Below are 24,069 nucleotides of genomic sequence, written 5' to 3'. Positions count from 1 at the left end.
CACACGGGATTGCTCACATGCTTTCTACTGCTAACTGGTTCATGGAATTACTCGATAAACACATGAAAAGAACAGAAGACAAAGTACGAGACATGATCTACGATGAAAAAGGTAAGGAACCTTCCAGCCAAATGTGAGATCCGAGCACCAACAGATCCCTAGCATCACCAGTAGCTAGACCACAAAGAACTTTATGTCAGTAATCATCATCATCAGAATCTTTCATAAACATGCGCATACCCTTGAGGAACATACGGTCTTCTGGATTGAGCTCGGACTCATAGACACCGTCAAGGTAACGGAAAGGATCACAGTAGTCGTCGTATTCATCTGAGTCCAGGATGTAGTCAGGCGCATAGGCATAATCATCACTGTCAGACTGGACGCCAAATGACCAGAGAGGGCCCTCAAAGCAAAGATCATAGCCATCCATTGGATCATTGGGGAGCTTGAGTGTCGTAATGTTACGACATTTTCTCCGCAGAGCACCATCCATGGAGATGTTGAAGCAGTGGCGGATGTCGAGGGACTCCAGGTGGGGGCAGTTGTCAAGGATGGCTGTCAGCCCCTTATTGGTGAAGTTTTGGCCAAAGAGCTGCAGGGAGCGCAACCCATGCATGGATGCAATCCCCAGAGCATCATCATCCCTGTTATACCTGAACTCAATATCGTCATCCTCAGTGTCCGTGTCATCACCGAGATTGCAGAACCGGTACGCATTGAATTTCAAGTGCTTCAGCTCTGGGCATGCTTTGCCAATCTCCTCAAACACTTGCTTCCCACCTATATTTGTGAAGAGTGAAATCTCAAGCTCCTCAAGCAGAGGGAACTTCTTTATCTCCTCTTCGAATTCCATGATATCCTGACAAGCAATGAGGCTGAGACTCTTCAGAGATGGTGCCCTGCAAAGATAGAAATTGTACATTAGTAACCGGAAAATACACCCTCAAAAAAGAAATGTTGATGTATGCTGCACAAGTTATAACTGGCACAAGTGCTTGCCCCAGTGAAGTTGCAGCTATGTACTATCAGTCCTACGAGATAAGAATATAGAGGTGATTGCAGTAAGAATAAAATATTAACCAAAAAATACGCCATAAAAAAGAAATGCACAGATATTATGTACAAACTATGAAGAGTAACCATCTTTCTCCTGATGTAGAACAGCACTTAAAATATGATTGTAATAGGGGACATGTCATCTCAGAGGATATTATTCACTGTTAATGACCAGATATGAGTGTAATAGGGCTTAAGTTGTTTAGAGGATAATTACCCATAATAACCAGGACATCATCTGGAATGAGTTTAGTGGTGCCTACTTCACTTATTTATGTTTGGCAGGAAGAACATTAGGTGAACGGACTTGGCTGGAGAATGAAGTTATAGGGCACGACAGCAGCACTTAAAATCTATTTCGCATATAAACTCAGCACGGAGTAATTTATTCCACTTCACTGTTAAAAAGTAATATGGAATCATCAGCAGATCCAATGTTGAATATTTTCATGCTTCATCCCTGAAACTACAACTCCCTGGTGCCCCATTTCAAACCAAGGAAAGCATTGCTCTGTGCTAAATATGCAAGGAAACTTGTGAACTTTCTAGACCAAAGACCACCTGAAGGAAACCTCACATAGTTGTGTAAGCTGATAACACCTTAAGTTCCTACCTTAGATAATTGTCAGGAATGTGAGGAAATCACACTGTTTGCTACGCACAGTTAATTACTTTGTGAAGATAGGTTGCACAGGCACCGGTTAAATACTAGGCTGAGAAAAATCATGGGAGTAAAACACTAAGACATGAAGATATTCCAGATATGAATAGCATTACATTCTTCCTCTGAGGAAAATATCAGTAAAGTATCAATGTAAAGATGTAAGAACACGAGAATAAGGCTAGGATGAACCGCACCTCTTATCCAATCCTATGTGAACTAAGCATTACCAGTATTGAATTAAAATAAAAACAAATCGAACATCATTTCATCATGTACTACTCCTATAGGGATGAAAACATTGGGTGTCATTTATATCATGATAAGATGAAACATCCAGTTCCAGTGCATAAGTTAGTTGCAAATCGTACCATATACTGATGATTAAAGTTACACATATACTCCACAAACCGAAGCAGCATTTTCAGGCTGAACAGAATTAATCAGACGTAAATTCAAGAGTACGAAATCTCACTGGTCGCCGAGGAGGCGGAGCACGTCGTCGTCTGCAGCATACTCGGCCCAGAACGCCTCGCACTGGCCCTGTGCGCGGCGTATGGCGCCCTGCGCCATCTTGTAGAGGTTGACCTGGCGGTCGAGCTCGGGGTGGCCGCGCATGTCGATGCGGCGCCAGAGCGCGGGGTGGTCGCGCGCGGCGCAGCGCCAGGAGTGGCACACCTGCCCGGCCCCCATGAGGATCTCGATGTGGTCGAGCTTCCGCAGGACGCAGGAGATGGCGTCCAGCGGCAGCGCCGCCCAGTCCCTCGCCTCGACGTCGGGGCCCGCGTCCGGTGGCGGCGCCGCGGGGTTCGGAGGAGCGAGGGGCTGCGGCGGGGCCCCGCCGTCACGAGGCACTGCGGGGTGGGACCGGGGCTCGGTGGGAGTAGGGTTCGGGGGAGCGAGGGGCTGCCGCTGGGCGACGCCAATGTCGCGCAGGGTGGCGGGCGGCGCCTCGCGAGGTACCCATACCGCCGCCTGCCGATGGGGCACCGCGGGGTTCGGAGGAGCGGGGCGCTGCTGCTGGGCGCCGGCAAGGTCGCGTACGGTGGATGGCGGCGCGGCACGAGGGACCCATACAGCGCGCCCCACCGCCTGCGGACGAGGCGCCGCAGGGTTGGGAGGAGCAGGGCGTTGCTGCGGGGCGCCGCCGAGGCCGCGTACGGTGGCGGGTTGGGCGTCACGAGGCACCCATACGGCGCGCCCCGCTGGCGGCGGCTTGTGGTGGCGGCGGCGGGAGGTGGACATGGCGTTGAGGGTTGGAGGAGAGAGAGAGAGAGAAAGGTTTAGGCTTGCAGGGTACGGCGAGAAATGGGGGAAAGAGACAGACAGTAAAAAGAGGTGTGGATTGCGGCAGTCTGGAATCACGACGCGTGGATTGCGCCGTGCACGTAGCGCGCAAGGCGCGGAACAGGCGCTGGAATTTTGGGGCAGGTTTTGCCGCCGAAGGGCCGCGCTGACCTTCCCCGAGATTACCAGCATCTTCAGCCCCGTCTAACAAAACTTTCCTACACGAGGCTGAATCGAGCATTTTGGGGACCGTCATTTTCCAGCCGCGTCCCTCTAACGCGGTTTTTAAACAGAAATTTAAATAAATTACATTCAAAAGAGATCGTTTCTGTTGAAGTCGTCGTGATCGAAGTAGCCGCGATCAAATTACCAGAAGCGCGATCATATTACAGATAGGTGGTGCAATCTAAACATAAATTAAAAGAAGGGGTTCGGTGAGGCTAGCGGCGCATCCTGAGTCGATGTAGGTACGCCGATCACGACGACCTCGTCGTGCTCTGCCCGGTGTGCCTACTCCGTCGCTGACGCCGAGGCCGACGCCGATGTCGATGCCGCTGACGCAGGTGTACTAGCAGACGCTGTCGCAGACACGCATGCTGGTGCTGGCTCTTGCTCCGGGGGTGGAGTTGCTGCCGCTGCCTCGGCCGCCACCATTTTAGTTTCGATGGCGTCGAGGATCTTGCCTTTGTAGAAGTTGTGCGCCGCCCGCGTCAGGGGAGACATTTCAGTTGTCGACGCAGTCAGCAATGCCGCTGACGCAGGTGTACTAGCAGACGCTGTCGCAGACGCGCATGCTCATACCAGCTCTTGCTCCAGGGTTGGAGTTGCTGCCGCTGCCTCGACCGGCGCCATTTTAGCTTCGATGTCGTCGAGGATCTTGCCTTTGTAGAAGTTGTTGCGCCGCGCGCGTCAGGGGAGACATTTCAGTTGTCGACGCAGTCAGCAGGGACATGTCCTCCTTGCGTTTCTTGAGCTCCATCTTCTCTCTTGCCTCTTGAGCAGCGTCGGCCTTTTTGTCACGGGAGAGCAGGCTCAAGGAGACCTCGGCAAGGCACTGTGTGATCGACGCCTACGTCTTCTCGGTCGCCGCTGCGTCTGTCAAGGCGGCTTTGGCAGCCTTGTTGCCGATAGGACGCCCTGCCGATGTTGCGAGCGACGCATCCAGATCAATGGCATGTTTCTCCTTCGACAACGAGATGTTGCGAGCGACGCATCCAGATCAATGGCATGTTTCTCCTTCGACAACGAAAGACGCGTCAACCGCCATTCCTCGTTCGTTTTGAGCTTGCTATAGCAATGCATCAACACGAAAGACTTAAACCCTTCTGAGTTCTTCTGGTACATCGCCATGGCACGGTCGAACTAATCAAAGGAAGTGTAATCAGATCGTGATTAAAAACTAGGCGCTAAAACTTTTCGTAGAAAGAGGCGTACCACACCGCTGACATTCGTGTCGCTGTCGCCTCTTGTGTCGACCTCGTTATGGTGCCCATGGAACATGTTCACTGACGCCTGGATGATGGCCCAGCGCGTCGACATTGCCTTTTTGCTCCTCTTCATTGTCATCGTGCGGTAATCCTTGTTGACTAGCTTGCGCTCATCGAGCTTCGCCTTGGTCCTCACCCAATACTTTTCGTACTTTTGGTTAGCACCGATGATGGAGTCATGGCTCACCGTCGACCATGACTCGCAGCGACATTCATCCTCCAGAACCGTCCACTTGGGGCCTCGTGTGCCCAAGGCCGCCCTCTTCTTCTTCCTCTTCTTCCTCACGCCGGCCGCGTCAACTTCCACGAGATCCTCTGCATCCTCTGCGGCATCAGTGGCATCATCGTCCTCGTCATCGCCGCCCTCTTTGTCATCGTCATCGTCGTCCTCCACCCCCTTCTCGTCCTCCCCCTCCTCCTCCTCAACACCGGCGAACTAGAATTGAGCGGACCACTGCGGCCAGTGAACGGGGCGCCGTCCTCACCGGGGCATGGCTGGCACTGGGGCGCTTGGTCGTACGCCGGGGAGTAGAACACGACGTTGGGGTTGAAGCCGCCATGCGGCAGCGCATCCTCGTACCGTGGCGACAAGTTCGGTGTCACGCACCCGAGAGTGGCATAAGGGACGTCGTTGAAGAAGCCGGATGTCGACGGGGACACCACTCCCGGAATGTACGCTGGCCCCGACGTACTCCATGGGCTCGCGTTGGTAGCCGCGATACACGACGCACGCGTAGAGACACACCCCTCCTAGTATATGTAGACCGGAGGAGGCCAAAAGGTTGAACCGGATGGAAGAGATGATGTTTGAAGTCTTGAGAAGCGTTCTACTAGCTAGGAAGGGCGGGAGCTAAGCAGATGAATAAATGGGGAAGGATTTCGATCGGTCGGTCCTTTCTAATCCCTCTCCCTTCTCGATCCGGTGCTAAGTGACGAAGGGCTAGGATGTGTTGTCGCATGGATTGATGATCTGGCATGTAATTGGAGATGATCGAGGTGAGGAGGTCAATACCGCATTTGTTAACCATGGGATGGAATCATAATCAATCGGTCCAGTTAATTGTGCAGGCATAAAGCTTCCTTATTTTCCCCGTCACCTAATGAAGCTGGATCCAATAGACTTCTTCCATGATTTTCTCGTTCTTAATTAATGGCCGGCTAATTAAGCTGGACCCGGTAGACTTCTTCCATGATTTTCTCGTTCTTAATTAATGGCCGGCTAATTAAGCTGGACCCGGTAGACTTCTTCCATGATTTTTGGGTTATTAATTAACGGTTGCTTTGATTCTTATTATATCCTCAAGTTGAATCTGGCAAGCTTGGTTGCTACGTATAATAAACATCAAGTCGTCACAGCGCTTGGAAATTTAGGAAGAAAAATATGAGCTAGATTCTAGTTGTCGTTGTGATTATTCTGTCATTAGTCAAGGAAGTCTACCATGTTCTTGTTTCAGAAGAAATAGGTACATATTGGTTTTTGCTGATCAATAAAATCACTTCAACCTTGAATTTGCAGCTTCCATAAAAAGGGAGGGGGGATACATGTAGTTCTAGTAGTACCGATGCATATATAACCAACCGATCGAAAACCTTATTTCATGAGACCAAAACAAAAAGTGCGGTGAATTCCATGAGCTTCATCATCTTGTTTCTTTGAAAATAATTCAGGAAACAAACAAAATTCTATTTGAAAGAGAAGAGGAATTCAACAACCAGTGACAAATTTCGCCATAACCAAACTCTTTTTAGGACATTTACAACACACATAATCAAAAATAAATATGACAAACACTTGAATATTATAGATAGATATATATCTCTGCATATGCAGCTTTAATCTTGTACTAGCGCACATATAATCTGCTGCTATCACGCATGCCTGCACCGATAATCCCACAAGCTACTGAAGCTTTACTACTACCAGTATTGCTTATGGGCTTACAAAATGAACCGCTGCGCAAAGGAAACAACTACAAGCTCCAAACTGGAGTATTACAGGAATTTGAGTTTAATCTAGTTCAACACAATATTACATCAGCTCAAACAATATGTCACAACATAGGCTGCAACCAGAAGCACCGCAGGAAGGTGAGCCGCGCTTTTCAGAGTCGTCCTTGCCCTTCCATGCGACACACCAATTAGCGCAGCATGCAGATAGCAGGGAAAATAAACACATCATTAGTTCAACATTCACTTACCAATACCAGGTATAATCACATACATTACAGTGGGTATATATTTGAGCCCAAGAAATACCAGGATTGTAAACTAACGAATGGGGGGCAAATAACAGGCCAACTTGTGGGCTTATCATGTCCATAAATCAGCTGTACAAAAGGACACATGGCACCATGCATGGACTACTCAGGCCACGTGTCTAACAATAACTACACAAAAAGCGCCCAACAGCAAGCATGCTACATAAAAGAACATGTATAGGTAACATGAGCAGGGCCATAACAGTTACAGAAAAGACCTTAGCCTGATGTCCTATCCAAAGACTTCAAAGGTAGTCACATGACAACCTTTCTAAGTTCTAACTTCCAAACATATAGCTAAGCTAGGCCATGATAGTATGATATCACAGAGAAGCTTGTAGACACAAGGGGAGGAGCTGCTACTCACCTAAATCATGCACCATAGCAAGGGAGTCAATCTGCAAGTACAAGAGCATTGGAAGAAGCCCTCAACCACACTCTTGAGCTTGGGATAGTCTATTCACCTGCAAGAAATAAAATGGTACGAGTAACCATCAAGTACTTCCAATGTTCAAACATATTTGAGCTACGGAGTGCACCAATCTGTTCAGAAACATGGTGTGTTTTGTTCGTGTTTTCATCATTGTCCAGACAAAGTACTATGTATAATTAAAATAAAATACATAAGCAAGATCGAAGACCTAAAAAAGGAAGAATAGAACAACCAAACCAAATGAAGTATTTACAGATCAACTACAACATTAAAGAATATACACAAGCAGTCAAGAACAAATATACTGGTACTTTCTAGCCAAATGGTAAAAACCTGGACAACCCAGGACTTCAATTGTGGAGGAAAGAAGGAGAATTGGAAGCCAGTATTGCGGATTTGTAAGAATGGCCCATTTGAGTGCACTAATCAGTCAGTGGTAGAACTAGCTTGCCTACATTGAGCATTCAAGTGGGCAACAAGAGAGCAGTACCAAAACACTTGAGTTTGAAACAAAGAAAGACCAAATTAGGTAGCACCTGACCAGCCAAACACATGAACAAGGGTAGCAGGTACACAAAATATTCCATGGTCTAGAAATGTGAGATTTTTTAATGTTCTACTTTTTAGTAACCAAGAAAATTAAACACAGTCAAAAAAATTATTAAAAAAATAAGAGATAGACATCATATAAAACTTAGAATCATGCCTATCACAACACAAGACTGCATCAGGAAAGAAGCAACATGTAACCAGCCTGCCTGTGAACCGTGTCCGAACAGTCAGGTTAGCAATAACTAAAACCTGGAACCAAACCACCTGATCCAACCCAGGAGCATATCACAGCACCACTTACATAAATACCACATTCCTATCACAGTTAGAATAGAAAAATTGAAAACACATAGAGGAAAGGGGGACAAAAGGGGAGCCACCATTTGCTTTCAACTAGAAAATTCCACACACATGAATTCAAAATGGACAACATATAGAAGAAATCTAGCCTTTACCTCTACAGGTTTGGAAGGCACCTCCTACCAGATAAGGACTGCAACCCCTGCATGCAAGTGGTTAAGGTTTAGAACAAGGCCACAACATAGACAATCCCCTGATTTTGATCACCAATACGAGAAGAATCGACAGAAACCACGTCCCGGGAAAAAATCACAGTTCGAGCAAACAATGAACCAAGCATGTATCACACACTCAAAGTCAATACCCATATTAAGAAGACCCATCCCACAGAAAAAAAGGCACCCAAATTGATACCCAAAGTAGTAGATCCGAGAAGAATATTAAACCACCTTATTACAAATCACACTAGCAAAAGATAAAACGTTATGAGTCTAACCAAATACTAGAGTGTTGCTTCAACACCTTCCCACATGCCAAACCATACAAAAGTATTCGAGTAATGAATAATACACTACTCACGAGGGCCATCCAAATATCCATACTAGAGTGTGTTGCGTCAACACCTTTCCACATGCCAAACCAAACAAAAGTATTCAAGTAGTGAATAATACATCACTCATCACGGCCATCCAAATATCCATCTGGCAAAGTTTTGCATGAGAAAATATAGCCTTAGCCTAAGTAATTTTATTGGGTATGACACTATAACAGAGATCAAAGAGCTGGTGAAGGCACAGATAGAGAAAGATGTGCTCAAAAAAGGGGGGAGGCCAGCAAATCAGTGCTCAGAAATAATAGGCCCAAAATATATTAAGAATACATAGGCAACATGGTCATGGCAAAGAGCTGGTCAAGGCACAAATAGATAAAGATGTGCTCGAAAAAAGGGGGCAAAAGGCCAGCAAATCTAGGCCCAAAATATATGAAAAAAACATAGGCAACATGGTGATGGCAGCTGACAGCAACAACTGACATCATGTAGAAATCCCAACAAATATTGTTATGTGAGATCTCTTTCTACACAAGGTTCACCGACAACTTGAATCTATAATAACACTACTTATACTTATTGCAAGGAATATTGGTACTAGGAAGAGAACATTTATTTTGGATGACCTTTCTCAATTTGCCATAAATAAGAACAACATTCGGAATGGGATTATGAGTTGATGTACGGTATGGGTAAAAAAATATAGATCAGGGGGGACATAGTTGATGCACATGAAAACACCGCAGAAGCAACAACCAAGAGGACAGCCGGCTTTTGGAATGGAAATAGAAACTTTGAAATGAATTGCATAATTGATCAAGCATCAGATACAAAATAGCATTGAAAAACATTGAAATTATGAGAAGAATCGTTGTGTATAAAAACAAATTAACACTTTACCAGGTATGCAATCTTAGTGAAAACATGGTGGTCTTGTTAATAGTAATCATAGTGGTTTAGCAAATGGGATTGTATGCATCACACATTGCACAACATAAAACCGATTAACCATTGCACCTTCAATGGTGCAACAAAAGATTTCAGTTTTAAAAAATCAACTACAAATAGTAAAGATCAGATGGTAGTGCATGATGTATTAATTGATCATCACAACAATTATAAAATTAATCATAGAGCACCTAGGGGACACATACAGAGTGACCCGAAAACGAATATTGCATTGATGAGATCCTACAATAGTAGCATCCTGCCACTACCAGGAGCAAAGCAACAATGATAGATCTTGTTCTCACAGGTCACAGCTGCAGCAAGGGAAGATATCTGGTTGTGACTTGTGTTCAACATCCGGAATACTTTCAGGTTTTATGAGCCAGTATAAGATTATGAAGCTCCACTCCCTAAAAACGAGGATTCCTTTCTTAGCTGCAAATCCTTGTACAGTATAGCTAGCTAATAGCAAACGCATAAGTCGTCCGGAAATGAGGATCTTACTTCACCATTTTTCTTCTTAACCGTCTGTGCCCAAGTTCTTGAACACCTCCGGGGAACCTAAATGAAGCGAAAGAACATGTAGAGGTAACATCAGCAAGGCCATAGCAGTTACAGAAAATATGGAATAAGTATTACGCCTACGCTACGCCAAGATATCACAGACCACCTTGTAAGACACAAGGGGAGGAGCTGTTACTCACCTAAAACATGACACAATAGCAATGTAGTCAATCTGAAAGTACAAGAGCATGGGAAGAAGCTCAAGCGTGCTCTTCAGCTTGGGATTGTCTATTCACCTTCAAGAAATAAAACGGTATGAGTACCATCACGTACTTGTAATGTTCAAGCAGATTTGAGCTAAGGATCAATGTCAATTACTCCGAATTGCACAGTTTACCACACACAAAAACATCAATTACGCCAAAATGCCCCACCAGAAGATCTATGCTACCTACTTAGTTCATTTCGGTACGCTTGTCCTAAAAAAGGACGAATGCACATATATAATCAGACAAACTGGACTTTTTAATTTACACACGCATTAGCAAACCGTACATTAAAAGCTTCATCAAAATGCTTATGAAAATTTAACGAACATTCCAGTGTTAGTGCTTAGAACGAACCAACATGAGGATATATGATTGCTTCAACACCTCTCTCTCAATTAGACATTTGTGCCAGAAAACACTAGCCAACACTCATGGGTACACCATGTCAGCAACCAGACCTCAAACAGGTGAGAAAGGCACCTCCGAGATGGACCGCAACACACACTTGCATGTAAATAAAACGAAATGAAGTTCAGAAGAAGGCCACAACACGGGGCTTGATGTGAACACATACCAACAACTGATTAAAGACAACCATAATTTTCATTAAAAAATAATAGCAACAAATCGTATAGAACTTAACATCATGGATATCACGATACATGATATCATCAATTATGAAGCAACATGTAACCAACCTGTGAACCGTGTCCGATCAGTCAGGTTAGCTCTAACCTGGAACCAAACCACCAGATCCAAACCAAGAGCAGATCACAACAGCACGTACATGAAGACCACATTCCTGTCAAAGATAGAATATAAGAACGATGAAAACATAGACGAAAATGGGACAAAAGGAAAATGGGACAAAAGGGGAACCGTCGGTTGCTTTCACTTAGAACTCTACACACACGAATTCAAAATGGACAAAATGTAGAAGAAATCTAGCATTTACCTCTACAGTTTGAATGTAACCTCCCAGCAGATACAGACTGGAACACCTGCATGCAAACAATTGAGGTTTAAACAATGCCACAACACAAACAATCAGGTAATTAAAATTAGGCGCCATGTACCAATACGAGAAGAATTGACAGAAACCCCGTTCTAGAAAAAATTCACAGTTCCAGCAAACAATGGACCAAGCAGGCATCACACACTTGAAGTCAATACCCAAACCATACAATAGTATTCGAGTAAATGAATAATACAGAAGTCACCAGGACAGTCCAAATTCGCAAGGTTTATTCCTAGCAGTCAGCAGGACCATCCAAATATTCATCATGCCAAGTTTTGCAAAAGAAAATATAGCCCAAAGGGGGGGGGCAAAGGGCCACCAAAATAGAGGGGGGAAATAATAAGCCCAAAATATATTACGAATACATAGGCAATATGGTGATGGCAGTTGCCAACAACAACTAACAGCATGCAGAAATCCAAAAAATATTGTCATATGAGCTCTCTCTGTACACAAGGTTCATCGGCAACTTGAGTAAATCAAACACAACACTGCATACTTATACTTACCGCACCAGTAAAACTAGGAATATTGGTAGCACAAAGCGAACAATTGTTTTCAAGCACCTTTCTCAATGCAAGGACCAAGAGCAACCAAAATTTACTGTCTATATGAGAAGTTGCCATAAATAAGAACAACATTCAGAATGGGATAAAGAGTTGAGGTACAGTATATGCAAAAATTATAGCTTGTGAGACTTAGTTGATCCACATGAAAACACTGCAGATACAGCAGCCAGTAGGACAACATGATTTTGGAATGGATGTGGCATTAATTGCATAATTGATCAAGCGTCATGTACCAAATGGCATTGAAAAACATTGAAAGCATGAGATAACACCTCACTAGCTATGCAATCTCAGCGGAAAGATGGTGATCTTGTTAATAATAATCACAGTGATTCAAGCAAATGGGGTTGTATGCATCACACATCGCACATCATAAAAACGATTAACTATTGCATACCTTCAATGGTGCAAGAAAAGATTTTAGTTTAAAAATATCAACTAAAAATAGCGAAGATCAGATGGTAGTGCATGATGTATTAATTAATCATCACACAGGGAATGCAGAATTGTGGTATGGATATGATATCATCACTTCGCCCATCAATTTTTTAAAAAAGAACAGAGATCATATATGCTAAGGCGAAACAAAACTAAAAAAAGAGCATTACTTTCAAGATAAGTAACAGACCATAATACAGAGAAAATAAAAATATATGTAAACTTATAACACAAGACACTAAAAAGAGCTCGTACAAATGACTAGGCTGCAGATGGTTCAGATTGAAAACGATAAAAGCCACGGGCAAGTTTGTCTGTTCTTTATTTTTATCACATCTTTCAATGGGTAAAAATGGAGCAAATCACAAGGATGCCATACATACCAATCGTGACTTGCCCCAGTTCCGCTTCACAAACATGGCAGCAAGCTTAAACAGGCCCATAGCCATCAATTATGAAAGGCAGCAAAAAGCGCTTTGATAAGGCCCGTAACCATATCATGCCGTTACAACAATAATGTGCACACACATCCCATAAATGAAATACAATTTTGATACAAATAAGAGTTTGTAATGAAATTAATTTACCAAGGGAGAATTATGAATTCAAAATTCTCATTTAGTTTAGACAAGGTACACACACTACTCTGCTTAGCCGTTTCCTTTTGCTTCAGTGTGAATTGTCTTACTAATTAATCATGAATGGATAAGTTTTAGAACATATATCTTGAGTGTGAATTGTGTTGGTAGATAATCACGAATCTTCGAAAATAACAATTGCTTTAAAAACATAGGTTGCAGCAAAAATAAACATATTGAATAGGAAACATTTCAATACTTCCAAAATAACAGATGTTGGCAAGATTTTAAATACCTCTCTAACATTTTCCACAAATCATGTAGATTCGGCTGTACAGCATGCTAATGCAGGAGACGGAGTTGGTCCACGGGTTGAGCTTGCCGGTCGAAGGCCGCAGGGATGTCTATGTGTTGCATTGGACACAAGGCCGCCATTGTTGTTGTCGAAGAGGAGGTCCCGTCAGTTGAAGAGCTCGTCACTGATTTCCACCAACTCCATGAGTACAGCTGAAAAAACATCTAGCACAAGAAGCCAACATATTGATGGCATCTGAAAGAGATCCCATCCAACTAAAACAGGCGAAGAAACACAAAAACTTGGAACCCCATAAAATAGAATAAGTGGGAAGTAAAAAGGATCACACATAGACGATTGATCTGCAAGATATTTAGATTGAAAACCATGAAAGCTAGGCGCATGTTTTTCCTACCGCCCATCTTCGACACGTCTTCCAACAGGCAAAACTGGAGCTAATCACAAAATACCAATGTTATCTGCCCCACTTTTGCTTCACAAACAAACATGTCAGCAAACTCAAGCAGTTCCATAGCCATTATAAAAGTCAGCAATAAGTGCCTGGATTTTCTACCAAATAAGCGGAATTTAAACATCGCATGCATTTTTTTTCCAATTATTATTTGTAAAACAAATTAACACTTCCCTATTTGCGCAAACTCAGCCGAGAGATGGTGATTTTATTTGCAATAATCAGAATGATTCTGCAAATGTGATTATTTGCAATAATCAGAATGATTAATGTGATTATTTGCATCACATATTGCACACTAATAAAACCAATTATCCACTGCATATCTTCAATGGTTCACCACAAGATTTCAGGTCAAATATATCAACTAAAAATAGCGACCGGAGATCAGATGGTAGTGCATGATGTATCAATTGATCATCACAGTGAATGCAGAGTTGTGGTATGGATATGATATCAGCACTTCTCTCCCATCACTTTCTTACGAACGATGATCAGAAATCATATCAGCTAATCATGAACAAAGCTAAACAAAGAGCATTATATTCAAGAGAAGAACCATCATAATACAACGCCAATAAGTAAATGGTATCAAATAAAGAGATGTAAACTTAAAAGGCAGGACACTAAAAAGGAACTTGTATAAAGGAGTGAGCTGCAGATGGTTCAAATTGAAAACCACAAAAGCTATAGGCATGTCTGCTTCCCATTTTGCCATGTTCTTAATGGGCCAAACTGGAGCTATGCACAAAATCCTTGGAGAAACTCACTTCAACTCATGCAATAAATACGAAAATATTGTTTTTTAACTAAGAAGAAAGTATTGTTGCTGAAACACTACAACTCGGAACATGAAACGACAGAGTGTATCTTTTTATCAGATCTAATATTTTCAACACAGAATCTAAAAGTCAGTAGATCCATTTGTAATGTACCAGCAGCTGCTAGTAAACATGTAGAAAGTCTGAGAACAATCATTATGCATAAAACTCTTAGCCGGAAGATGGAGATCTTATTTGTAATAATCACAGTGGTTCAATAAATTGAATTATTTGCATCACAGACTGCACAAAAATAAAACAATTATCCACTACATATCTCCAATGGTTCACCACAAGATTTCAGTACAAAAATATCAACTAAAAAGAGATACATAGATCAGATGGTAGTGCATGCTGTTGTGGCCGGTAATATTAGCATGCACGTCTCCCATCAATTTTCTACAAGCAAGAACAGAACTGAACAAAGAACATTATTTTCAAGATAAGCAACAGATCATGATACAACGCCAGTAAAAATAAAATAAAAAGATAAACTACAAAGGCACCACATTATAAAAGAGCTCGTACTAAAGCTGTGAGAAATCAAGTTCGCCATGCTGCCCAGTTTTGCCGAGTCTTTTAACGGGAAAAATTGGAACAAATCTCAAGGTCGCCGTACACACCAATATGATTAGCTCCAGTTCCACTTCACAAACGGGCATGGTAGCAGACTTAAATAGGCCCCAGAGCCATCCATCATTGTAAATAAAAGCGAGCGAAATGCGCTCCGATTTTGTATCTTCATCATCATCAACCTGTGTACGGTACGAATAAAGATGATATCATAGTAAACTAATTCAATGGAAATTGGTAACAGTGTGCTCGCCAACACACAGAACTCCAATTAGCTGCAAGGACTTAGTTATTTTGGTACATAATCACCGTGATTAATTTGGCGCATCGAAACTTAAAATTGCTGCATGTTTTAGAGACAATTTAATTGCAGGCACTACTAACATACAGAGTTCTATGTATACATGTCTATTGCAAAACATAAGTATCCGTCATCATCAAATCCAGAGAAGCTGAATAGGATCCCAAAAACCAAGACATGATCGACATATTGCATAACTTCATCAAACAAGAAAAACGAAAAATCCATGTTCCTTCGAAATATCGCAGCTAACAACGAGACAACAAGATTAATGTAAAGAGATTTTATAACATGCCACTACAAGGAGCAAACAATCATTGAGGGAAACTATTCTCATCTGTGCCACAACTGCAGCAAAGGAAGATATCTAGTTCTGGCTTTTGTTCTTATGTTCAACACCAGAAGGCACGACAGTAGCAAGCTAGTGCATAAGAGGTGCCGAAATGCGCAGCCCACCTCCCAACCTTTTTTTGTCTTGACTGTCTGAGTGCAAGTTTTTTTACACCTCCAGGTAGAGAGGTGTTGCAACAATAAACCTAAGAACGCACAGAGAGAGAAAAATGATTTTAAATCCCACCTATTCCGAAAAATGGAATCTAGCTCGAAAAGGTAGAGATACTAGTTTGCTTAACAACTTCATTTGGCTTTACTCGCCTGCCAAGTTCATAATATACAACCTTTAGGGTTAACTGTGGAGACTATCACTAATGAATATTTAATATTTGCAAATTGCAAGTGCTTTGACAATATAGGTTGCAGCAATCTTTAAATAGAAACCTTCCATACTTGCAAGTACAAATAGATTTGTAAGAGGCCACAGAATGCTCTAAATTTTCTTAGAAATATCGTAAATCGTAAGTATTGTCCTAAGTTTGTCTAACAACAAAACCAGCTGTTTAACTGTATATCGTGTCTGAAATTAAGTTAAATAATGCAAATAAAGATTTTTCCGATCAGTTTGAAAGGGAGGGACCTTGGTAGGTATAAAGTAGGTCCTAAGTTCAGTAGATCCTTAATTATTGATAAATATTGTAAGGATGTCAAATGATGTATCTTAAAACTCGTAATAATCAATGTGTAAGAGTACTTGGTCCTCTTTTCTTAAGATTACACAAAACCTTGGATTTCTCGTTGAATTGTAAGTACGTAGCTGTATATTTTGAAACAGTACATCATAAGTAATTGTACTAGCAGCCCAAATGCAATTATATATCAGGCTAATATGCATCTTAGAACAGCATGAACTACACCATAAACCTACCAAATTAAACTGCACATAGATGAGTTAACCACCAGGCTTTAAGACAAATGGAAACAATACCTTACTTTACTAAAGAATAACCACGAGAACTAACACGATTCAAGCAAATGAGAAACGGAGTACACAACCTAACTACACTCATACAGGATTCAAGAATTATAGGTGAACATTATCTGTCATGGAAATTAAAAGCTTCCCCTATATTTCTTCAGAGATTAATACTTTGATGTATAAGTTCCATTGTAGTTTTTAAAAGACTAGATCTTCTGATATATATTTCTGTGACATATGGATCATATCATCACCGTTGACTGTCTTTTTCTACCCTGATAAAGAAACCACAGTGTGGACATGTACCCCCCCCCCCCCCCAATGTACGCCCAAAACACATAGATATTCAAAAGAACGTATTTTCAAATCTAAATAGGCTCAATATCTAATAAAAGATGAACCGACAGAACTTGAATGACTTGAGGTAACAATATTGAGGCAGCAAGCTTCAACAATTAATAATATCACTACAAAATCACAAGATGCCAATCATCCCTATAGTTCCCAACAAAATGAAGATAAATCTAGTTCAGGCAGAAGTAAATGCTTCAACAATTAATAATATCAATATTGTTGCCTCAAGTCATACAAATGTAGAATGAATCCAAACCACCTAGTTCATGCAGAAGTAAATGCTTTTTCCCCAACAAAATGAAGATAAATCCCAGCAATCCCTAATTTACACTACCCTGATAGTTGTTGGACTGCTAGCTACAGAATCTTACAAGTTGTTTCTGTTTTGGTCGTAGCTAAAACCAACAAATATTTTCTAAGGCAGTATAATTATTGTCAGCAAAGTGCCTCTTACGAATTAATCATCAATATACATGGTAGTTCCTTAGACTGCTCATAGTGGGAGTAACATAGCTAGTAACATCACACATCTCAAGGCATTTTGGTGACATGGCATGCGAATAAATGAAGAAAGAGAATGAGGTGGTAACTAGCTATGTTACCATAACATCACACACCCCAAGACAAAATGAGTCTACAACATAATAAATGACACAATGCATGACACCACATATAAGTTACTACCCACTATGAAGATAGTAACATAGACTAGTAACATGGCATATGTTACTAGTCTAAGTTACTCCCCACTATGAGCAGCCTTAGTTAGCATTTTCAGCAGACTAGAGAAGATTACACATGAAACACCTAATGACATATTAGAATCTGCCACGTCTCAATTAAAATCTGAAGATCTAAAAAACCTTTTCTACACAGTACCATACAAAAACAATGATTACGTCGCAATTCCTAGTTATAAATGGGCAGGTACATTAATTACGGCGAAGGGCACAGAGAGGAGCTCCTTGTGGTCACCAAGTCATCCCTGAATGAGAAGAGTAATTTTAGTTTCAGTTAAAACTGCAGCAAACACGTAACTGAACTTTCTTTAATACTTTAAAATATGCCTACTTCTAATGACTAGTGGCCATGATTGATCTGTCTTTTGTTTCAAGTAGTAATATTAAAAAACACAATAAGGATTATAATGTGGAGTTTTATTAGACGAACAATGCATATACATATTTTCTCTCTCGGAAATCTTCTTATTATAAGATAAGATTGAAAAATACATCTGAACATACGAAATTGGGAGAGTGGACACTGAGACAAATCCTTGTCTGGATTATGGAATCAGTGGAATCACACCCAGCTGTAGCGACTGCGACATCAAGTATCAAACAAACACGAGTTTCAGAACTGATCACCTCAATGCTACGTATGCAGGAACCTCTCCACAACAAGTACCTCCATTAATGAGTACTTCAATAGGATTCTATCACATATTCTGCCAACAAGCATCACTAGCAAGAAGCCTGGCTTTTGCACTGTACAAATGCAGACATGGCATCTAATTAAATACATGGTCTTCTCAATCAATCAAAGCAGCAAATAAAAATGGATCACACATCGCATGCAGAACGCAAGGTGCGAGTAGTACTTACCGACTTGCCCATTTCCCCTGTTAGTTTCCGAGAATCCCGGAGTGCCAAATGGGCGCGAGGGCTCTGACGTCCGCGGGCAAATGCGAGGATGGGGTGACCTTGATATGGCCACGGCGACGGTGACGGCGGTGGCGGACTTGTTGGAGTAGATCAAGACGGTACTGAATCGAGAAGCGACGTCTCCGCCGCTGGGTAATTAAAGAATGTATTTCGAAGGTGGAGGCCGAGGATTGAGATTGGGGGATTGGGGCACAAGTTGTACCTTGAGCGTGCGTCTAGAGACGGGAGCCAGGAAGCCGACCGTGGCGGTGGTCGACATAGTCGCCGGTGGGCGGCGGACCAAGCGGAGCCGCTTGTGTTTCCCTAGAGCACGGACATCGAGGGACGCGGCGTCGCCGAGGGAGTGGGCCGGGAGAGGGGTGAACGGCGTGGCAGGGGTCGCCGGGAGGCGGCACGATCGCGCGAGGGAGGTAGGGAGACAGAGGAGAAAACGTGGAGATGGAGAGATGTAGACGTGCGGCTTTTCGATCTCTCTGTATCTTCGTCTTCTTTTTCTTTCTCTCGAGTCGATCCGCTGCCGCTATTGGTGCTCCACGTTTAAGACCCCGATTATAATGATTACTACTATTTGCCTAGCCCAAAAATCGAATAGTAGTACAGTATATTAACTACTCACGGAAGTTACTCCTAATTAACTGCTCACGGAAGTTAGCGACATAAGCTCCCGAGACATGCACCCTTCTCGATCTTATTTCAATTTTGGATCGCAACTTTTTTTTTTGTCATAGTAGTTGGAAGCTAGGGAATGTGTACCAAACATGGATTGCTGACCTGACCCAATTGATCGATCATTATCAAACATGTGCATGTACATGTACATTACCTAGCTAGAGAACCAACCAACCACCTCGATCCTTTTACTTTTTTCAAGCACACCACGCATGCATAAGTTGTATGCCAGTCTGGCACAAAGATCTCGTACATCTAACACAAGGCACTGGTTGAGCAAAATAAAACGGCCGTTGTCTCCTAACCTCGTCTTCCTTGTCCGGACATGTCGACGTCCTCTTCTGGCCTTGCCGTCGATGACCGACAGTGAAGGTGTCTAGCCTGGCCTAAACCATTAACTTGTTAGACGAGCGGGGCGACCGTCGCCTCGTTGGCGCATGCATGGCATGGTGGCGTTGTCTGCCATGCTGGTGTCGAAATTGAGTCCGTGTCTTCGCTCGTCGGTACCCTGTCATGGAATAAACAAATCGTCGAAAAAATATGTGTGGGTGGAGTGGCTTGATGACGATGGTGTATGTTGCATTTAAACCACAACATTCCTCCTTGGATATACATCGATGTGAAGGATTAAATCTGTGCTCCAAGATAGCCGCCGCAAGGATATCTCGCATCCACTCAGAAATAGATCGAGGGGGAGGTGAGGAGAAGGTCGGGGGTGACATCATTGTCGGAGAGGTGCTCACACATCCGTTTGAGGCGCACGAAGGCACATAGGACATGAGTGATCGTGGGCACATCCCATGATAGCAAGCATGCCCGCGGTCAGAAGCTTCTCTTGGAGGGCCAGTGAACCGAACAATTTGTAGTTGGGCTCCGCATGAGTAGACCATATCTTCTTGACGTCGAACCTGGCATGGCAACCGTAAATCTGAGCGGTGTAAGGATAGCTGGAGAATGGCCATCTCCTAACTTAGTACGCGGGGTTCTAGTACTTAAATTTTATTTGATTCGTCACGCCAAAATGGCACTAGCTAGTACGCAAGAAAAAAAAACACAATGAGTTTTGGGAAAGTGAAAATTCGGTAGAATTCGGCCATATCCTTAATAAACTATTCCGCCAAATTTGAGAACCCACACCTGGACTTGAACATACCGCAGTAGTCGCGAGCCAAGCTAATTTCGTCCATGTTGTTTAAAGGTTGCTCACGTACTGATTGTTGTGACGTGTTGATTGTGCTAGCTAGCATATATATATATATATATAGTTCGAAATGCCGATCGATCGTGCGAGTTCCGCAATGAGCAGAAAAGGTAGGTAGCTAGCTAATTTGGTGTGCGGTGAAATTAATCAGCTGATGTACCTGATGCATGGCTGGTGCACGTCGTATGTGCACGTGAGATTGTTGCTGTTGAGTAATTTTGATCGGAGAGGTAGGTGGATATATACCTTTGTGGAGGCCGTAAGTCGATGGGAGAGCGTACGTACATGCATGGCATCGATCGATCAGCTACTGTACGTGATGCATGGCCGGTGCATGTGCACGTGAGGTGGTTGCTGTTGGGTTTAGTGTCGGTCTCACGCGCGCGCGAGAGCACCGTTGAACAAAATACTGTATAAAAAATATACTCCAAAAAGAAGAGGCGGGCGGGGCAGGCAGGTCGATCGCGGGACGGGTGCGTCTCACGCGCGAGACGTTTGGGTCCCACCGCGCGCTTAATTACCACGGATCGAGGTGTTGCGGCGCGCTGGCAAAATCCAGGAGGAAAGCTCGGCCAGCACGTCTCGGTCGCACGCACGCACGCAGGAGGTGAGCCAAACAGCGACGCGGCGGGCGGATAATTAATGATGGACGCATCCCTTCCCTCCTTCCCTCGAGCGACGCGCGCGTTGTTTCGGTCAGCACGCAGGAGCTGAGAGGTGGCTGGCGCCGAGGGACCCGCGACGTTTCGGTCGCGGATGTGCATGCGCGTGCGCACGTCACGTATGCCTTTGGTCAAAATCCCCATCTCTCTTCCTCTAATGGTAAATTACTATAATTAAAATGATCATTTCAGTTCCTCATTTGATTTGATCACAGCTACGATCTGAAATATTATTATGGTATGTGTAAAGGAGAAACAAGGTTATCTGTATGCACCGGCATAGCTATAGAGTGCAATCTATACACGAGTATTCTGACATCAGCAAGCCTGGTCAGATCTTCTGATGATGAAAATAAGATTGATGATAACTTGAGGGTTGGTGCTACTAAGTCCTTCTACTTTGCTGATTTAAGATACTATTGCCTAGGTATAACTTTACCGTTACAGATATATTGAAGTGCACCTTCCAAACAAACAACGTGCCATGAACTCAGCTGTCATCTTTTTTCAGGAATAATTCTTGTTCACTGTCACTTTGTTTTTGTGCTAGGTTGGGATCGGAGGGCCTCTTGTTGATTCTGATGGGTATTTCGTCGGTATGAACTTTTATGACGAGGAAGTAACTCCATTCCTACCTAGGGACATAATTCTTGAATGCCTCAGGAATTTTGAGACAAGGTATGTCTGCAACTTTTGGATGCGTTGTATAGCAGTTATCTTGGATGTTAAAACTATTCCTCGGTGTGTATTTGTAGCACCATTTCTGCAGAAAATACCGACCGTACTCCAAACAGGTGTCCTTTCCAGCACTTCTCGTAACTATCTGTGCCGTACTTTCTTGCATGAATTCACTTTTTTCTAACTTTTCTTAAGTCACATCCTGACGGATGGCCAGTGCCTAAACCGTATTGGACTTATCCGATAGGAGGCGATCCGACAGATCCTGCAGATGACCTGAGTACTATGATGCGCTCGATTGTCTCACCGAAGTCGGAGAACTTATCTGGCTGTTCGGTCTAGATACAATAAAAGTACTCTGGTGTCCTTGAATCGCTCCGTTCCCAAATATAAGACGTTTTCGCAGTTCATTTTGAACTGCCAAAACATTTATATCAAGGAACTGAGGTACAGTATTTCATAGCTACACGGTAGCATAAAGAAACGTTCCATATGATTAATGTGAACCTGCAAGTGTACATTGTGCCGTTTAATGTTCTGAAATTAGCTTCAAATAAGGATGTACACATCTTGAAATGGATTTCAACATATAACAAAGCAGGAAATCAATTCATGATTTTCTTATAAGACATAGAAGGTTAACACACGCTTATAGACATCAAACATGCTTAGCAAATCATTACTGAAACCTTAAGAATTAAGAAATCTGAAACAATGTGCATGCTGATTTTAAAATGGGAGCCACAAGTGACGGAAGTACTCCTTGATTTTAAAATGGGAGCCACAAGTTACGGAAGTACTCCTTGATTTGTCTTCTTTTCTATGTAGTCGACATTTGATATTTTTTTTCTACTATCATCGTGTATTATTGAGTACCTGTTGACCACATATAAATTTTGAAGTGACCTGGTGCAAGGTGCGAGATAACAAAGTGTCTTTCCAAGATAGTATAACATGGGTATTATTAAAAGCCTCTTAGATAATGGTTATGTGGGAGTTAGAATAAATGATGAGAATAGTGATTTCTTTATGACTAGTAGGGGTGTGAGACACGGAGGTCTCATCTCTCCCATCGGAGGAATGTTTTGATGACATAAAAAAACCACTTCGTAACTGGGTGGTTATAAAGGTGGCACTGGGTACCTGAAAGTGAGAATTGAAGATCATGGATCAAGAATGGGATTTTTCCATCCAAATGACGGAGAGATATACTTGGGCCCTCTCGGTGGGTGATGGCAACAACTCTGTGTGGACCAACTCGTTGGGACTCCCTGTGCGGAGTGGGGTAGCACGCGTCTTTTTCCCACAAGGGTGACTCGAGGGTTTATATCAAACTCTCGGAGAATTAGCTTAGAAGCTGAATTATTCATCTCCTCTTCGAGCAACCTGCAAAATAAAGTTCTTGTCTTGTTTCCCCAACTCCACCGTGTGGTTTTCTAGCACAAGGTTTCGTATTAGTAATAGAAAATACAAGTATAAAAGTAAAGTAAAGTAGACAACCTAAGTAAACTAGATAAAAACAAATAAAGGCTAGTGGTATTTGGGTTTTGTGTGTGTGTGTATGTAGAGAAAGTATTTTTTGGTATTTTTGGATTAAATAATAGTGGTAAATATAAAGTAAGGTAATAGTGTTGGAAAGGTGTTTCTAGTGATTTAAAATGGATCGGAGTTCATGGGTTCACTTGTCTACTCTCCTTTAAGATGTAGTTGACACTAACAATTCATCAATGACATAATATTGGTGCAACTTCAACGTGTGTTTGATAAGCATTTATATAGGCATTACATTCTAACATAGAGATGATGCAACACATCTCTCTTATACTCTTCAAGAAAGGGAAAACTCCAAGCAATCTTGAATTAAGAATCAACAGAGTATAGCCTTAAGCTAGTATTTTGACATAATGTTTGAATATCAAATATGCTACCTTGAACAAACAAAATTATTATAATGTCACATGATATTTATAGCACATGTAGTCACTTTATCTCTAATGAGGCAGCAAAAGAAAGGTAAATACCATAGTAGTCACTTTATCTCTAATGAGGCAGCAAAAGAAAGGTAAAATTATTAGAATGTCACATGATAATTATATCACATGTAGTCACTTTATCTCTAATGAGGCAGCAAAAGAAAAGTAAATGCCACTCCATCT

General features: G+C 42.6%; 1 protein-coding gene, 1 long non-coding RNA gene and 4 other non-coding genes across 6 annotated transcripts; all 6 read right to left on the bottom strand.

Annotated features, from left to right (window-relative positions):
- Positions 1 to 62: 62 nt before the first annotated feature.
- Positions 63 to 3,039, bottom strand: LOC127307919 (F-box protein SKIP19-like). Its single transcript, XM_071821675.1, has 2 exons — positions 2,196 to 3,039; positions 63 to 902 (listed from the first exon to the last, which is right to left on the bottom strand). The coding sequence occupies exons 1-2, from the start codon at positions 2,963 to 2,965 to the stop codon at positions 197 to 199; spliced, it is 1,476 nt and encodes a 491-aa protein (XP_071677776.1). The 5' UTR covers positions 2,966 to 3,039; the 3' UTR covers positions 63 to 196.
- Positions 3,040 to 12,178: 9,139 nt separating this feature from the next.
- Positions 12,179 to 12,263, bottom strand: LOC127310943 (small nucleolar RNA Z196/R39/R59 family). Its single transcript, XR_007857441.1, has one exon. It is a non-coding gene; the product is annotated as a small nucleolar RNA Z196/R39/R59 family (small nucleolar RNA).
- Positions 12,264 to 12,343: 80 nt separating this feature from the next.
- Positions 12,344 to 12,434, bottom strand: LOC127310934 (small nucleolar RNA Z195/SNORD33/SNORD32 family). The gene has a single exon (XR_011747838.1). It is a non-coding gene; the product is annotated as a small nucleolar RNA Z195/SNORD33/SNORD32 family (small nucleolar RNA).
- Positions 12,435 to 14,059: 1,625 nt separating this feature from the next.
- Positions 14,060 to 14,148, bottom strand: LOC127310940 (small nucleolar RNA Z195/SNORD33/SNORD32 family). Its single transcript, XR_011747842.1, has one exon. It is a non-coding gene; the product is annotated as a small nucleolar RNA Z195/SNORD33/SNORD32 family (small nucleolar RNA).
- A 514-nt stretch (positions 14,149 to 14,662) lies between these two features.
- On the bottom strand, positions 14,663 to 14,747 carry LOC127310945 (small nucleolar RNA Z196/R39/R59 family). The gene has a single exon (XR_007857443.1). It is a non-coding gene; the product is annotated as a small nucleolar RNA Z196/R39/R59 family (small nucleolar RNA).
- Positions 14,748 to 17,019: 2,272 nt separating this feature from the next.
- Positions 17,020 to 19,192, bottom strand: LOC127307926 (uncharacterized). Its single transcript, XR_007856020.1, has 4 exons — positions 18,906 to 19,192; positions 18,644 to 18,804; positions 18,407 to 18,526; positions 17,020 to 18,024 (listed from the first exon to the last, which is right to left on the bottom strand). It is a non-coding gene; the product is annotated as an uncharacterized lncRNA (long non-coding RNA).
- Between the last annotated feature and the right edge of the window lie 4,877 nt (positions 19,193 to 24,069).

The sequence above is a fragment of the Lolium perenne genome, chromosome 6, assembly GCF_019359855.2.
Source record: "Lolium perenne isolate Kyuss_39 chromosome 6, Kyuss_2.0, whole genome shotgun sequence".
Lineage (NCBI taxonomy): Eukaryota > Viridiplantae > Streptophyta > Magnoliopsida > Poales > Poaceae > Lolium > Lolium perenne.
This window is presented reverse-complemented; position numbering and strand designations above follow the sequence as displayed.

Bases quoted from the DNA above. Each gene is read 5' to 3' on its own strand.
- LOC127307919 (XM_071821675.1), bottom strand. From the start codon at position 2,965: ATGTCCACCTCCCGCCGCCGCCACCACAAGCCGCCGCCAGCGGGGCGC. The intron at 903-2,195 runs GTGAGATTTCGT...CTATCTTTGCAG, and splicing joins CTCCGCCTCCTCGGCGACCA to GGCACCATCTCTGAAGAGTC.